General features: G+C 43.4%; 1 protein-coding gene across 1 annotated transcript in view; it reads right to left on the bottom strand.

Moving 5' to 3' along the window:
- DCAF12 (DDB1 and CUL4 associated factor 12) overlaps positions 1–17,013 on the bottom strand; it is a 42,735-nt gene extending 25,722 nt beyond the window's left edge. The window contains exons 1-2 of the mRNA XM_079927373.1: positions 16,178–17,013; positions 14,837–15,091 (exon numbers count right to left, since the gene is read on the bottom strand). Of these exons, the coding sequence (XP_079783499.1) occupies positions 14,837–15,091; positions 16,178–16,255 (333 nt within the window). The 5' untranslated portion in view covers positions 16,256–17,013. The remainder of the gene's footprint in view (positions 1–14,836; positions 15,092–16,177) is intronic.
- Positions 17,014–17,555: the final 542 nt, after the last annotated feature.

The following is a 17,555-nucleotide window of genomic DNA, read 5'->3' as shown; positions in this document are numbered from 1 at the left end:
TAAATAATTTTTAATGGCTTTAAGGTGATTCGCTGCATGGGTATGCTAGAATTTATCGAACACATTCCCTGTTATCGAACATTTATGCTGTATCCAAATTTTCAGTAATGCAAAACACACTGCAGTGAACATTCTTGTATCTAAATCCAGGTGCCTGTGCTATGCTAAGATCTCTTACTCTTTGAATTGTGAATCTAAGCTGCTCCTCCAAAAGACGGCTATAGGGCTGGCTTGCTGAAATCAGCAATGGTACTTGGTATTAGGTCCTGAGTTCTGATACTTTCCCACTAGAATCATGATTTTGTGGGAGGAGGACCAAATTAGGATTTACAATTATCCTGAATTTAAGTAACATAATAATTCTTTTTTTTTTTTGGTGGGGGGGGCGCGCAGCTTGCAGGATCTTAGTTCCCCAACCAGCGACTGAACCCAGGCCCTCGGCAATGAAAGCATGGAGTCCTAACCACTGGATCACCAGGGAATTCCCAGTAACATAATTCTTTACAAGCGTTTAACATGTCCAGTAAACTGATTCTTAACCCCTGATCTTGGAGGGCTCTGTTGAAAATGGAATAAGTCCTGAGAGTCAGCTTTGGCAAGACACCTAAGATTTTGCCTGGTATCCGCCAAAGTCATCTAGTGAAGAGCCTCTGACAGTACACCACAGAGAGCTACCTCAAGCACCGTGACAAACATTTGGTAAAAAATTTCTCTTAGGTTGTAAAATCAGAACTCAACTGAGTGTTGCCTTTATCTAAATACAAAGCCCATGTCCTACTTCCAAGTGATATACCATCCAATCAGAGAATAGAAGGGTAAACAAAAGAATTGGTCAACTAGCCTGATTTTACACAGATCCTCATTTCTTCCTATGGAAGATGAAAATTAACTCCTATAGTACTGAAGGATACTAATAGTTAATGTATAGATTATTCAGAAGAAAACAAGATATTCTCAGCTTTTTGTTCCCCAGAGCATTTCAAGGCATAAGACCTTCTACTCAGAATTAAAAGGAAGCCTTATCTCTAAACTGCAAACTACTGGAGAGCAGATTGTCATTACACACTAATTAATTATCTAGTATATTAAGAGATTATAAACTTTTAATAATAACAGTTTAAAACAATAACATAATCCCTATTCTCTCATTCTTACTTCCTGAGCCTTACAGCACAAAGACTTAATGATAATATGATTATGTATCTGCCCACTGAAAAGCAAGAACTCTCTCCAGGTGTTATCTGGAGCTCCAAAAATCTTCTGTGACTTGAGAGGGGAACTCCTTTTGCCGTATATCCTACCACTGTATTTCCAAGCTCTTTCTTTACACCCTTTCCCTAGAGAGGAGGTATACTCCATGACTGCTCAATCTTCGTCAGCAAACAAGACAAGCATTGAATGGCAACCTGGCAAGGCCACTTTCACCATTGCTTTAGGCTAAGAAAAAACATCTAGCTTAAGTAACTTTTTCTTTTAATTATAGAGTTTATTGACAATACTTTAGCTACAATACTGGAAATAAAAAATGCAAGAAAGATTGCTCAGAATCCTATCTCTTGGGACTTCGCTGGTGGTCCAGTGATTAAGAATCCACCTTCCAATGCAGGAGACTCCGGTACCATCCCTGGTCAGGGAACTAAGATCCCACATGCCACGGGGCAACTAAGCTCGCACGCTGCAACTACTGAGCCTGTGTGCCACAACTACAGAGCTCACGCGCCCTGGAGCCCCTGCGCCACAACTAGAGAGAAGCCCACGCGCTGCAACAAAGAGCCTGCACACCACAACGAAAGATCTTGTGTGCCGCAAGACACGACACAGCCAAAAAAAAAAAAAAAAAAAAAATCCTATCCCTCTTTTCAAGTCTGTTTTTCATTTGTCAAGTTCCTGTTCAGTCCTTAATCACATGCATGTATAATGGTGCATAGCTATAATCAGCAGAGAGAATTCTGTATCTCATTACATTTAACATATCAAAAGCTCTACATGTTACTACAGTCTTCACAATTATGTCAATACCTCCATAATATCATGCAGATTTGATTTACCATAAATTACTTAAGTATTCTATTGTTAACATTTTGATAAAATAGCTTCCAATAATTATTTTGTTAAAAAAGACTTCTTTCTTCCTTTGGATAATTTCCAAAGTATGAAAATATTAGGTCAAAGGGTATAATACTTATTAGGCTCTTCATTCAACAAACAATACACCCCAGGTCTTTGAAACATAATGCCAAATTACTTTCAAAAAAGGGTTTTAGTGACAATAAATATATGACCTGTTCCACCACATCCTTATCAGAACTGGTTTACACTTTAATTTGTATACAGAAAAATATTTTGCTTTTATCTATATCCCTTTTATGATGAAATTAACTATAATTTCCTAATTGTATTTTTTCTTATATAAATTATATCTAAATGAATTATTTTTAAATGTTTAAGCTCCTTGGGATGTGACTGACATACAGAAAATAACCAATTTACAGGGTAGAAAAATGGTCACTTCTTATCTTATCTTATGTACCTGAATTTGGCCAGAAATACACCTAGAGGCTAGAACCATCAAGCTACTGTTACCACTTCCTCCTCCACTGCCATTAATTACATCAACAATTTACTAAGTACATGTTCTAGGCACCGAGCTAACCAACATCTTATTTAATTTTCTTCATGACTGAGCTAGGCAGATACTACTCACTCCATTATTATTATTATTTTTTAAATATGTATTTATTTACTTATTTGGCTGCACTGGGTCTTAGTTGAGGCACGTGGTATCTTCGTTGCTGCATGTAGGATCTTCGTTGTGGCACGCGGACTCTTAGTTGCGGCATGCATGTGGGATCTAGCTCCCTGACGAGGGATCAAACTCGGGCCCCCTGCACTGGGAGCGTGGAGTCTTAACCACTGGACCACCAGGGAAGTCCCCACTCCATTTATTTTAAAGGTGAAGGAAAGGCTAAGGAGAAATTACCTGGCTTGTCCAAGGGTACAAAGCTAGTAAGAAATGGAGCCCAGATTCAACCCATGATTCTCTGAATCCAAATACACAATACAAAATGACTTAAACTTGTTGATATTTCTGACTTGTTTACTATAACTCTTCTAGTAAAGAGACCAAAAAATTGGAAAGTAATGACTTAAGCTAAGATCTGACTTAAAAAAAGAATGGGCAGGGTCTCCCCTGGTGGCACAGTGGTTAAGAATCTGCCTGCCAATGCAGGGGACAGGGGTTCGAGCCCTGGGCCAGGAAGATCCCACATGCTGTGGAGCAACTAAGCCCATGCGCCACAACTACTGAGTCTGCGTTCTAGAACCCGCAAGCCACACTACTGAAGTCTGCATGCCACAACTACTGAAGCCTGCGTGCCACAACTACTGAAACCTGCGCGCCTAGAGCCCGTGCTCCACAACAAGAGAAGCCACCGCAATGAGAAGCCCACACACCGCAATGAAGAGTAGCCCCCGCTCGCTGCTACTAGAGAAAGCCCACGCGCAGCAACAAAAACCCAACGCAGCCACACACACACAAAAAAAGAATGGGCAAATTTCTTGCTTTGTCTGTTGAGACCAGAACTGGCATATAAGGAAAATAATTATTTGTCAAGGGCTTCCTCAAAGTGCAGAAATAAGATCTGATTACATACTACTGGTTGCTGAACAGATATTAACCAAGATGCCTACAAGAAAATTCTTTCAGATCCATTAAACATGATGTTCCACCTATGCCCTGAGTGTGGTTTAGAAAATACAAGGAGAATTCAAATGAATGGTCTAGATTTAATAAGGTGACAAAAAAATTACTGCTATACAGCATAAAGTCTAAGCCAGTGATTCATATAAAAATTGCCTGAGAGCTTGTTTAAAATTCCAATTCCTAGGTTTCACAGAAGGAAAAATCCTGAATCAGTACTGGAGTGGGGACCAGGAAACTTGCATTTTAAACACATACCTCAAGTGATTGTGATGCAGACAGTTCCTGAGTCATGCTTACGAAACAAAGGCCTAAGCAATCAGAAATCAAATATACATCAATTTAGAAGAAGGCTGACTGGCAAAAGAAGACTAAAGGAAGAGCCCAAGGAAAACAGGAACCAAATCAAGTAACCAGACTACCTCATTACTAACTTTCAGCAGGTAGTTAGCCTGCCAGGCACCTCCCAGCAAACCTCTGCTCTCAGCTACCCACGTTTCCCCATCCTCCAAGTCTACAGGGCTGCAGGAAGAGGCCATAAATTCACCAGGGGCCATGCGGCGAAGCATGTGACTCAATTCTCCAGATGAGAAAGGTGATGAACAGGATTATTCATTATTAAAGGCTAGACATGAGTCAGAAGGAAAAGAAAAAAAAAAAGTTACCTACAGGAGATTCAGTTAGTCTTGTCAACCAAATCCCCAGCGACTTGAGTCACTCTCCCTTGTTTCTTCCCAGCATCAGCCAAATGGGTCTATCCAGAGTTGCTCAACATTCCTTGTATATTCCTGACTCTGCTATGGAATGGACATCCCTGCTTCCTTCCCACAGTTGAAGACTCTTCCTCCTCTAGCAAATCCTCTCTGAATACCCTAGCTAGGAATGACTTCCTCTCGGGAGCACTCCTGGTTGGCGCGTCTAATGAGGCATCTATGTTGTTATTAACTCTGCACACAGCTATGTATTGTATCCCAGCCAAGCTAAGCAGAGGTCAGGCAGTCCTCTGCCATTACGGGTATTGCAGTGAAAGTTTGAGGAGTACTTGGCATAACATAAAGAATTCTGACAAGGAATAAGGAAAATTAGGACCCAAACTTAACTCATTATAGAATCTCAGGCAAATAACTTTTCTCCCTTTGGGTCTGTTTCTTCAACTCTAAAACAAAGTGGAGGCCAGTGGTTACAGTCCCTTCCAGCTCTGTCTGAGATTTGTTTCTATATCACTGCAACCCCACATGAAGCAGTGTCTTGCTACACATGGGAAAAACTCAATAAACGGTTATAAATTTAGTAAAAGCAGACACAAAACACAAAGTTGTCCCACTACATTCTAGCCAATGAAATGCAGAAATATTACTCCATTTCTTCTCACATTCAAAAACTGTCCTGATGAAAACATCCCCACCTACAAGTGAGAGGGACTGATGGCCTCCAAGGATCCAAAGGCATATAAGGGCATTCAAGTGGAATCAGCAGTTTAAGTAGCTGAATGTTGGGACTTCCCTGGTGGCGCAGCGGTTAAGAATCCCCCTGCCAATGCAGGGGACATGGGTTCGAGCCCTGGTCCAAGAAGATCCCACATGCTGCGGAGCAACTAAGCCCGTGTGCCACAACTACTGAGCCTGCGCTCTAGAGCCCGCGAGCCACAGCTACTGAGCCCGTGTGCCTAGAGCCCGTGCTCTGAAACAAGAGAAGCCACCCCAATGAGAAGCCCATGCACCGCAATGGTAGCTCCCACTTGCTACAACTAGAGAAAGCCTGCGCGCAGCAATGAAGACCCAACGCAGCCAGAAATAAATTAATAAAAAAAAAAAGAAGAAGAAGAAGCCAAATGTTGCAGTCCAACCATAATCCTGGATTGAACCCGGTTGCCAATTCTGGGTCAGTTTCTCCCTTTTATCTCTACACCAGGAAATATATGAAGAATCCTGCTTAAGGTCAAGCTAAAAAGCAATACTCCTAGATACCACCAGGAAAAACTCTCATTCATCTTGAACCCGACCCGGGCACTGCTCCCATTCCAACAGAAAAAACGTCCATGTGTGAGCTTGAGAAGACCTTTTTCTCTGACTGTAATGTCTATCAAGGATCCAGCTAGAAAAAAAGCCTGGAGTGCAAGAGTCACTATGTTACTCCTATGTTCATTCTCCAACGTCCCAAGCTTCCAACAGACTATACCTGAAATAAAGGGCTCAGATCACTTAAGAGAAAAACTGCCCGCCTCAAGCTCTGAGGTGGTTGTCAACTGAGGGCACAATGTTTGAAAATGAATGCATGTGTGCCTGCGTGTACACATGCATGTGCCTGATTGTCACAATAACTGAGGGTGCAGGGTAGAGGGGGACTTCTGGCATCTATGGAGCAGAAGCCAAGAATGTGAAATCTCCAGCAATACGAGGTAAAGTCCCAGAGAAGGAAGAAACCACCAAAACACCATCAATATTCTTGTTGAGAAAAGCTGCCCTAAAATTCTTGAATCCTTCCATAGGACTGCTGTTCAGGCCCTAACCCTTTTTTTTTTTTTTTTTTTTTGCGGTACGCGGGCCTCTCACTGCCGTGGCCTCTCCCGTTGCAGAGCACAGGCTCCGGACGCGCAGGCTCAGCGGCCATGGCTCCGCGGCATGTGGGATCTTCCCGGATCGGGGCACGAACCTGTGTCCCCTGCATCGGCAGGCGGACTCTCAACCACTGCGCCACCTGGGAAGCACGGCCCTAACCCTTTTTATTAATTTTTAAATTTTTATTGAAGTATATAGCTAATTTACAATATTATATTCATTTCAGGTGTACAACATAATGATTCAAAACTTTTATGGCTTATACTCCATTTAAAGTTGTTATAAAATATTGGCTATATTCCCTGTGTCGTACAATATATCCTTGTAGCTTATTTATTTTATACATAGTAGTTGGTATCTCTTAATCCCCAACCTCTATCTTACCCCTCCCCCCCCTTCCCTCTCCCCACTGGAAACCACTAGTTTATTCTTTATATCTGTGAGTCAGTTTCTGTTTTGTATATACATTCATTTTATTTTTTAGATTCCACATATAAGTGATAACATACAGTATTTGTCTTTCTCTAACTTATTACACTAAGCATAATACCCTCCAGGTCCACCCATGTTGTCGCAAATGGCAAAATTTCATTTTTTATAGTTGAGGAGTATTCCATTGTTGTGTGCAAGTGTATGTGTATATATATATATGTATGTGTGTGTGTCTGTGTGTGTGTGTGTATATCTCACATCTTATCTGTTCATCTGTTGTTAAGACATTTAGGTTGCGTCCATATCTTGGCAATTGTAAATAATGCTGCTATGAACATTAGGGTGCACGTTACCTTTTTGAATTAAGAGTTTTTGCTTTCTTTTTCTTTGGCTATATACCCAGGAGTGGAACTGCTGGATCATATAGTAGTTTTACTTTTAGTTTTTTGAGGAACCTCCATGCTGTTTTCCATAGTGGCTGCACCAATTTACATTCCCACCAACAGCATACAAGGGGTCTCTTTTCTCCACATCCTCACCAACATTTGTTGTTTGTGGTCTTTTTGATAAAAGCCATTCTCACAAGTGTAAAGTGATACCTCACTGTGGTTTTGATTTGCACTTCTCTGATGACTAGGGATATTGAGCATTTTTTCACATGCCTGTTGGTCATGTGTATGTCTTCTTTGAAAAAATGTCTATTCAGGCCTTCTGCCCAATTTTTTTTTAATAAATAAATTTATTTATTTATTTTATTTATTTTGTTTTTGGCTGCGCTGGATCTTCATTGCTGTGCGCAGGCTTTCTCTAGTTGTGGCGACCGGGGGCTACTCTTCATTGCAGTGCGTGGGCTTCTCATTGTGGTGGCTTCTCTTGTTGTGGAGCACGAGCTCCAGGTGTGCAGGCTTCACTAGTTGTGGCTTGCGGGCTCTGGAGTGCAGGCTCAGTAGTTGTGGTGCATGGGCTTAGCTACTCTGCGGCATGTGGGATCTTCCCCGACCAGGGCTTGAACCCGTGTCCCCTGCATTGGCTGGCGGATTCTTAACCACTGCGCCACCAGAGAAGTCCCCGGCCCATTTTTTTTTTTTTTTTTTTTGCGGTACGCGGGCCTCTCACTGTCGTGGCTTCTCCCGTTGCGGAGCACAGGCTCCGGACGCGCAGGCTCAGCGGCCATGGCTCACGGGCTCAGCTGCTCCACGGCATGTGGGATCTTCCCGGACCGCGGCATGAACCCGTGTCCCCTGCATCGGCAGGCAGACTCTCAACCACTGCACCACCAGGGAAGCCCCTGCCCAATTTTTAATCAGGTTGTTTGTTCTTCTGATATTGAGTTGTATAAACTGTTTACATATTGGGGGTATTAACCCCTTATTGTTTATATCACTTGCAAATATTTTCTCATTCAGTATGTTGTCTTCTCATTTTGTGGATGCTTTCCTTTGCTGTGCAAAAGCTTTTAATTGGGTCCCATTTGCTTATTATGCTTTTTTTCTTTTCCCTTAGGAGATATACCCAAAAAATACTGCTATGATTTATGTCAGAGTTTTCTGCCTATATTTTCTTCTAGGTGTTTTACGGTTTCCAGTCTTAAACTTAGGACTTTAATCCATTTTGAGTTTATTTTTGTATATGGTATGAGAAAATGTTCTAATGTCACTCTTTTACAAGTAGCTGTCCAGTTTTCCCAGCACCAATTTTCATTGAAGAGACTGTCTTTTGTCCATTGTATATTCTTGTCTCTCTTGCTATAGATGAACTGATCATAAGTACATGGGTCACACCCTAACATTCTTGACCATTAATTCCCTCACATACAGAGGGTGACTAAAGTCTGCAACACACTACATGAAACAGGATTCCTGGAGCCCATACCTGCGTTAATCCAAGCAAGACCTTCTCAAGATGAAGACAAGTCAGAAAAGGGCAGCCAACTCTAGCACCATCACATATAAGAGGCATAAACTTATTCCTACTGCTCCTCTTCCTAAAGCCTTATAACATCAATTAACCTGACATAGTACTTTAGACTTTTTGAAGCATTTACACAATGATTTTCAATCTACAAACACTTCTGCACATGTGCCCAGCAGAATGAACTTGCCAAGATAGCAATTCTATCACTTCCACATCTAAAATCTTCCTCTCAAAAGAGTCAAATATTCTCAAAATAAGATAAAAACTAATTCTGGGATAACTGTGAACATTTCTTACTAGACAAAGAATAACCATATGCCATTTAAAAAACTAAAACCTAATTAGCAGGTTAATATCCTAACTACAAAATATAGAAGGATCATACAGATAAGAATGCTGTTGACAAAGGATTAATCTCTAAAATATATAAACAGCTTATGCAGCTCAATATTAAAAAAACAAACAACCCTGTCAAAAAATGGGCAGAGGGCTTCCCTGGTGGCACAGGAGTTAAGAATCTGCCTGCCAATACAGGGGACATGGGTTTCAGACCTGGTCCGGGAAGATCCCACATGCCGTGGAGCAACTAAGCCCATGCACCACAACTACTGAGCCTGCACTCTATAGAGCCCTCAAGCCACAACTACTGAAGCCCGAGTGCCTTGAGCCTGTGCTCCACAAGAGAAGCCACCACAACGAGAAGCCCGCACACCACAATGAAGAGTAGCCCCTGCTCGCCGCAACTAGAGAAAGTCGGAGCACAGCAACGGAGACCCAACACAGCCAAAAATAAAAATAAATAAATAAAATAAATTTATATTTAAAAAAAGGGCAGAAGACCTAAATAGACATTTCTCCAAAGAAGACATACAGCTGGCCAACAAATACATGAAAAGCTGCTCAACATCACTAATTATTAGAGAAATGCAAATCAAAACTACAATGAGGTATCACCTCACACCTGTTAGAATGGGTATCATCAGAAAATCTACAAACAACAAAAGCTGGAGAGGGTGTGGAGAAAAGGGAACCCTCTTGCACTGTTGGTGGGAATGTAAATTGATACAGCCACTATGGAGAACTGTATGGAGGTTCCTTAAATAACTAAAAATAGAATTACCATATGACCCAGCAATCCCACCACTGGCCATATACCCAGAGAAAACCATAATAATTCAAAAAGACACATGCACCCACTATTGCATGCACACACACACATGCAATAATTCATTGCAGCACTATTTACGAGAGCCAGCTCATGGAAGCAACCTAAATGCCCATTGATGGACGAATGGATAAAGATGTGGTATATATATACAATGGAATATTACTCAGCCATAAAAAGGAACGAAATTGGGTCATTTGTAGAGACGTGGATGGACCTAGAGACTGTCATACAGAGTAAAGTAAGTCAGAAAGAGAAAAACAAATATGGTATATTAACGCATATATGTGGAACCTAGAAAAATGGTACAGGTGAACTGGTTTGCAAGGCAGAAATAGAGACACAGATGTAGAGAACAATCATATGGACACCAAGGGGGGAAAGTGGGGTGGGGTGGGGTGGGGGGGATGTGCTGAGATGAGTTGGGAGATTGGGATTGACATGTATACACCAATATGTATAAAGTAAAGAACTAATAAGAACCTGCTGTATAAAAAATAAAATAAAATTCAAGGGCTTCCCTGGTGGTGCAGTGGTTGAGAGTCTGCCTGCCGATGCAGGGGACATGGGTTCGTGCCCCGGTCCGGGAGGATCCCACATGCCGCGGAGCGGCTGGGCCCGTGAGCCATGGCCGCTGGGCCTGCGCATCCGGAGCCTGTGCTCCGCAGCGGGAGGGGCCGCAACAGTGAGAGGCCCGTGTACTGCTAAGACAGAAAAAAAATAAAATAAAATAAAATTCCAAAAAAAAAAGAAGAATGCTGTTAACCCGAGATGTACACTTGGCCAAACCCAAGGAATTCTGCAAGCATTTTAAAGCATTTTCTAAAGGGCTGTAACCCCATTGGAAAAATAAAATAGTAATACGAGGAGGAATGAATAAAAAATCCAGTCAGAAAAAAACTCCCACATTTTTCCTTTGTTTGTTTCCATGTGTCTCAAATTGAGTTTCATATTCTGCTTTTATGATTTCAGGAGTTTGAATATGTAAACTCAAGTTTATAATATTATAGCTATTTTCTCAACCCTGGTAACTACTATTCCACCCCACCCCCCAAATTAGGCTTCTCCAAGTGCTTCTTCCTCTCATCTGGCAGCAAATTGCAGCCCAAGCCTCATCTTGTCTGCTTCATTGTGATCCACCAAGCCTACCTGTGAAGTCAGCAGTATACCTCTGACCATTACTTTGGGAATTGGTGAGAAAGATAAAAGCAGCTCTGGCAACAGGAGTTAGCCTGGTACTATCACTTAGGCTTTGGGGTCTTGCTGAAAATAATTCCACAGGAGATTTTCCTGTGAAAATCCTATCCACTTAAGCCTTTCCCCAAATCACCCTTGCAAATCCTTTCTAACACTCTCTTACTGAGTGGCTTCATGGTTCCCTGCGGTGGAGGTTCACCCTAGCTGCAAGGAGCAATTTTATCTATTATAGGTGAGTGAGTCCTTGAAAGTCAAAATATGGGAAATAAGAGTTGTCTAAAATTAAAAACCTCAAACTCTGCACACGTTATCACTCTGCCTATCACCATCCTTCCCAAACCAACCCCTCTCAAAATATCCACTTTCTTGAATTGTTTTGGGTACTCTCCTGGTTTTCCTCTGACCTCCCTGCTCCCCCTGTAGCAGATCTTCCTGCACCATAAATGTAGGTGTTCTCCAAGGTTCTGTTCTTAACCCCCCTGTCAATATCAATGGTTCTTACCCATTTTTGGCTCACAATGTTCCCTCCGAAAATGTAATGAAATCTATGGACTGCTCCCCTACACCACCCTCCCACATCACGCTCAGAAAATATACATCTAATGATATTTTTGCAATTTTAGGGAAGGTTTATGGAACCCAAGAGTGACTTCTCTACCCTCTCTCCATGGTAATAGAACAATTTTAATAATCCCTTATACATATGTGAATCCTAAACCACTAACTTCAATCTTTACCCCCTCTCAAACTTCAACTGATTGAAAGCACAAAACTAAACATTTTCTCTTTAAATGTTTTTTTGTTTCAAACGTTTTTCTGGCAAGCTTCTCTTATTTAGCTTTTCTGTATGGCTCTGTACATAACCTGAGTTTGTAACACTAAACCGGGAAAATATACCTACCCATCCTGGTTCCCAAACCCACATTTCAATTAAGGTTATACTACCTCTCCTTCTTTAAATAATTTAGTAAAAATATGAGTGTTGTAATGTTGTTAATGATTAAAACATAGGCTGGGGAATTCCCTGGCAGTTCAGTGGTTAGGACTCCGAGCTTCCAATGCAGGGGGCATGGGTTCGATCCCCGGTCAGGGAACTAACATCCTGCAAGCTGTGTGGTGCGGCAAAAAAAAAAGCAAAAAACATAGGCTAGCAATCTTATTCCTGTGCTTATTAGGCCCAGGGAATTCAGAGAGGTTGAATGGACTGCCCCTAGTTTGAGTGTTAGCCCATAGCACAGGGAAATTCCCACCCCACCAATCAAGCTACAGAATAATTTACAAAACCTCTACTGCTTTTTTCACAGATGACCCACTGCCTCAGCAAATGTTTCTATACTATAGCCCCAAGTCAGTTAACTCGGAAATGGCCTAACTTTTTAGCATCTGTTAGTTAACGCTAACAGTTAAACGCTTAGTTAAACGCTCATGAATACCAACAGCAGCCAAGAGAAAAAGCACTTCTAACCCACAGATACATATTAAAAAGATTATTTTAGAATATAAACAGTTGTGGTATACCTTTCCTACTGAATACATTTAAATCATTTCACTGATGGTAAAATTTCAATACATTAAAACTTAATTTACTCTTGAGAATCCAACATGAACTCCTCCCTCCCCAAACTCTTCAGATATTATCCAAAGATAGTGCTAACTATTTAAGTAATTTTCCTTTTAAACTGAGGGAAGTCCCAGGGAGTGCCAAGAGCATTGGAAAAGGCTTTGGATTCATTATCACTACTACTATTTCTGAACAAGTAAGATACTGCTAACTTGAAATATTTCCCAAGATGTATACAGCTACCTTCTCAGCACTTGCATTTTACAGATGGGAAAACAAAGGCACAGATAAGAGAATCATTTGCCAAATATTACAAAGTTCAGAGAAGAACACTGTTCCTGATTCCCAATTTTGGTTCTGAAAGCTAAGCAAAGAAAAACACTAATTATAAAAAGAAAAGAAAGCAAGACTCTACTTAAATACTTTAAGTCATGAGGAAACAGGAAGACAGAAAGGCACGTATCAAGAGTAGGTTAAATTACTACTCAACATTATTCTCACCTTCAAAAGAGGGTAAATAAATTCAAGAAGCAGGAGATTATGATGATCAATTCAGTTTAAAATTCAGCAACATTTGCTGGGGCAAAACACTATGATGGTTTGTATGGTTATGGGGTGTGAAATGAATTCCTCTAAATGGAAGACTCTTTCTAATCCAAGTGACAACGATGACAGTTCTCTTAAACCAAGACAGTTCTCTTAAACCTGAGAGACTAGGAAAAGGAAGTTTTGTAGGAGCTTGCCACCACTATTTACTTTTGAAAGCCTTCTTTATAACAAGCAACCTTCAACAAAAGAGGAAATGAAAGCTTGGCCTCAACCACCATGGTATTATATCGTTCCTTAAAACTCATGTTTAAACCTTTGCCTATGTCCTTTATAAATAAATACTTCTCCTAGTACTTAAGACTTTCTTGATCTAGAACCATCTTCTCTTTCAATTAATCCAAGATGTGTTTCTGTCCAGGGTAAATTCACCCAGCCATTATGACATTTCTTGTCTATTCACCCAGGGTGAGGTGAAAACAGAGCAGCTGGACCTACATCTGATCTTTTCTCACATGTTAATCAGAATCACTTTCCAGGGCTTCCCTGGTGGTGCAGTGGTTAAGAATCAGCCTGCCAATGCAGGGGACACGGGTTCAAGCCCTGGTCTGGGAAGATCCCACATGGTGCAGAGCAACTAATCCCGTGAGCCACAACTACTGAGCCCATGTGCCACAACTACTGAAGCCCACGTGCCTACAGCCCGTGCTCCGCAACAAGAGAAGCCACCGCAATGAGAAGCCTGTGCACCACAATGAAAGAGTAGCCCCTGCTCGCCGCAACTAGAGAAAGCCTGCGCACAGCAACAAAGACCCAAAGCAGCCAAAAATAAATAAATAAATAAATTTATTTAAAAAAAAAAAAAAAGATTCACTTCCCACCTGTAGGCCCTGTTTTTTCTCACTTGCCATTCCTCTGACATCATGCTATTTGTGCTCTTCTGTTCTAATCATATCCACAATATCCAATCATGGATTGATATTTTATCCATGCCTTTAATTGTTCTGGTTAAATTTACTGATAAAATTTCCCCTTCATTCACTTATAACTATCTTCTAAGTCATTCTACGTAAAAATACTCTCCTACTCATGTCATATTCAATTTTTCTTGCTACTGAATTCTTTTCAGAAGGCTACTTTGCAAAGACCAAACATTTATTGGGTTGGCCAAAACGTTTGTTCAGGGCTTTCATAAAATCTTATGGAAAAACCCGAATGAACGTTTTGGCCAACTTAATACATCCTGAAATATACCACCGAACATACTTCCCTGCCCTTTCTTATAGGAAATACATCTTTAGATTCTATCCCCTAAAAAGAAAGTGTTTGTCTTATTCCTATCTTTAGCCAAGTACGAGTTTAAATACTTCTACATATGCCTTTAGCCTAGCAGACAACACCTAGGTTTTCACTATCCTGTATCCTGAATGATGCCCAGACCATCATTCTTTCCTCTGAGGCCTCTGACTTAAAAGACAACATAAAAACGGGGGGAAAAAAATCAAGAAGCAGTGGCATATCCATATGGCAAGAGGCCTAAAGAAAGAGACTCCTCTGAAGATTTACCAGAAAAGAAATGTGGAAGTGGGAAAAGGAATAGAAAAGGGAAGAAGTCATGAACAGATAGGAGGGAATGGAAAGGAGAATAAGGCAATCTCCTCCCCCAAAGAACTAAAGGGGAAAACCAGCAGTGAGAGATTCTAGGACATGTGGAGCCATATATCCAGAACTAAGAGATAGTTCACATCCACCCAGAAACTTACCGTGTTGCATTTTGTGCCACACACCACTTGCCTATGATTCAGCCACTGAGATGCAAACACTTTATTAAGTGTCCCCAAGTGAAACTCTCTCTCCTTCAGGAGGCTGGGAAGTTGCTGTGCTGCATAACCATGCAACACTCGAGAGTAGTTGGTTTCATTCTGTAGCCTGACTTCTCGGTTCTTCAGGTAGTACACTAAGGATCTCTTCACTGGGGGGAGTCTTTTCCTTTTGTGAAGTGAGTGATCCCAGCCAAACTGTGGAAAGCAAAATTAGAAATCACTGCTTTGGCTACCTTTGTCAGAATAAGGGATCCTACTGTATTAGAGAAATCACTAAGAACTCAACCTGCAGGATTTACATACAACAGAAATACAAATACAATGGAACAGGAAAGTCAAGCTAGAAGTCCAGTTTAACTCTTCCAACATTGAAAAGATACTGCTCATAGTGATACCTATGGAAAACAAGGGCTGAAAAGGAAAGGAATGTAAGCAGAAAAGAGTATGAAAGGTTTACTAAGGCCTTTTATAAGTGAAGGAATCAGGTACCTTAAAGCTATCCTTGATAGAGAAGGAAGTGAAGGGCCGAGAGATTAACATACAGACCTCGGCTGCATCTCTAATGGACCCCCTTCTCCCTCTCAGCCTGTACTCCCCGCGAAGCATGGACGGTGCAACCCAAGGAGCCCAACTGGGGTCCCAGGTCTTTCAGGGATGCCCTATCAGTGGCCGCCTTCCTGTCACCAGGTCTGCGCTCCAAGCAGTTACAGCATTCCAAAAATCAAACACCAACGGGGTGGGAGGCACGGGAAATCTGAGTCTGAAGGGACCCAGAGAGCAGGACAGGAGTGATACCTGGAACCTGCTGTTTCATCTAGGGGTCCAAGTGCCAAAAGGCCCAGCTCAGAGCTTGGGTATCCAAAGGGAGGCTCATTCCTATACGAGAGACGCAATCATTTCCCCTTCCCCGGGCCACAGGAAGGCGGACTTCACGGTCTCTCCCGGTATTTTACGGGAGGTTTTGTTCCCGATTCTCCTCGACTTCGGTTTCCCTTCCTCAGAAACCCAATTTGTTTTCTCCTCAAGCCCCGTTCCCGGCTGCAGGCCTCCCCGGAATATGTCTCGTTTTCACGTTCCCCTTTAGTTCCTCACCCCTGCTGCCTATCTGCTTTTCAGTGAACTCCTGCTGGCCCAGCCCGGATCCTATTGACCACGGCTCCGCTCTTCACCCGCCCCCCGTCCCCCCAAGACCTTGGACCTCGTTCCGGTTCCCTGATTTGCGAACCCTATCCTCTGGGTGCCTCGGCCTTATCACCCGGGGCCCGGCCTCTCAGCCCTCACCTGTGGGCCCTGAGCGTCGCTCCCAGCTCCCGGCGAGGCGGGCGCTTTCCGCTTCCTGCTAACTGCTTTCCGGGCCATAGTGGGCAGCGCCGCCGCGGCCCCGCAGCCACATGGGGCGGGGGAAGCGAGCGGGAGCAAGGCGGCAGGTCATATACTGGGCCCCGGGGCCGCGCACCGTAGTGCGCCCGGTCCAGAAAATGGCCCGGACCCCGGGCGGCAGTAGAAAAACAGGGAGGCAGGGAGGGAGGGAGGACCGGGGCCGGGAAAGGGAAGGGGAAGGGGAAGGGGAGACAGGAACCCGAAGCTTTCCGACGACCAAGTCTGGAAAGGACGGCGAGCGGCTGGAACCAAAACACCCTCTCCCTTTCGCCCGCGCTCCGTCATTCTCGCGCAGCCGCACTTCGTAGCGCGTCGCCACGGAGATGCAGTGCGGACAGAAGGATTGGGTTTAGGGCTCGCTGTAGAGTTCCCGGCAGTTGCTCAGCGGCCTCCAGCCCTTTTTCAAGGGCCATTTGACTGTCGCTGGAGGTGGGCGACCTGGGGGCAAAGGAATCTGGGTTCTGGCCCCCGACCTCGGAGCCCCACCCTCCCATCCGCAGGCACCCGGAAGTGAGGGCGATTACCCTCGCTCGGGGAAGGAATCCCTCCCAACACGCCTTTACCCCACAGTCACCGCTGGTTATCTCAAACAAGCGCTGCACGTTTCCCCAAACCTATGAAGCCGAGCCCTGGCGCCAAGGGCTGGACACTGTGGAGAGGAGGCATTAACTTCCTTTTCCCAACCCGCAAGGTGGTGTCCGACTCGAAATCCACGCTGGGCACAGTCAGCCCAGGTCCCCCCAACACCAGACCCAGGGCCTCAGGCCACCCTCTCCCCACTCCTGGGGAGCTCTCAGGCTTCATTTTCCACTCAGTCTTCTCCCTCTGCTGGCCTCCTCCCCGCCCCGCCTGACCCTCTGTGTTGCCCTAATCGCAGCAGCCTCTCAGTTACCTCTTCCTTAGCTGCAGCGTGGTACCTCGCCTCCCTTAGAGTCCCGTGACCTGCCGGCCACACAGTCTTTTGTGCTCTATGAAATAGGCCTCCCTCCGTAATTTATGTTTCTTACGTCTTCCATGCAGTCCTAAGGTGAGGACTAGAACAGGGGAATGCTACTGCCTGCCTCTTCCTTGGGGCCCAGGTTACGTCTCCATAGGGCAAATTGGGTGAAATTCTGAACCACAAAGAGAGGAGCCTTTAACTTGTCAGTCCAGTTAGGACAGTCATTGGTCACCAGACAAGGGGGCTTCTTCAGGATCACCCTTGCCTCCATTTTCAGAAGATTCTGTACGGATTTGTGTGCCAGCTCCCACCTTTCCTCAGGCAAAGAAATCCTTTGAG

The sequence above is a fragment of the Stenella coeruleoalba genome (assembly GCF_951394435.1).
Source record: "Stenella coeruleoalba genome assembly, chromosome: 7".
Taxonomy (NCBI): domain Eukaryota; kingdom Metazoa; phylum Chordata; class Mammalia; order Artiodactyla; family Delphinidae; genus Stenella; species Stenella coeruleoalba.
Note: the sequence above shows the minus strand (reverse complement) of the source record. Positions and strands in the feature narration are given on the sequence as shown.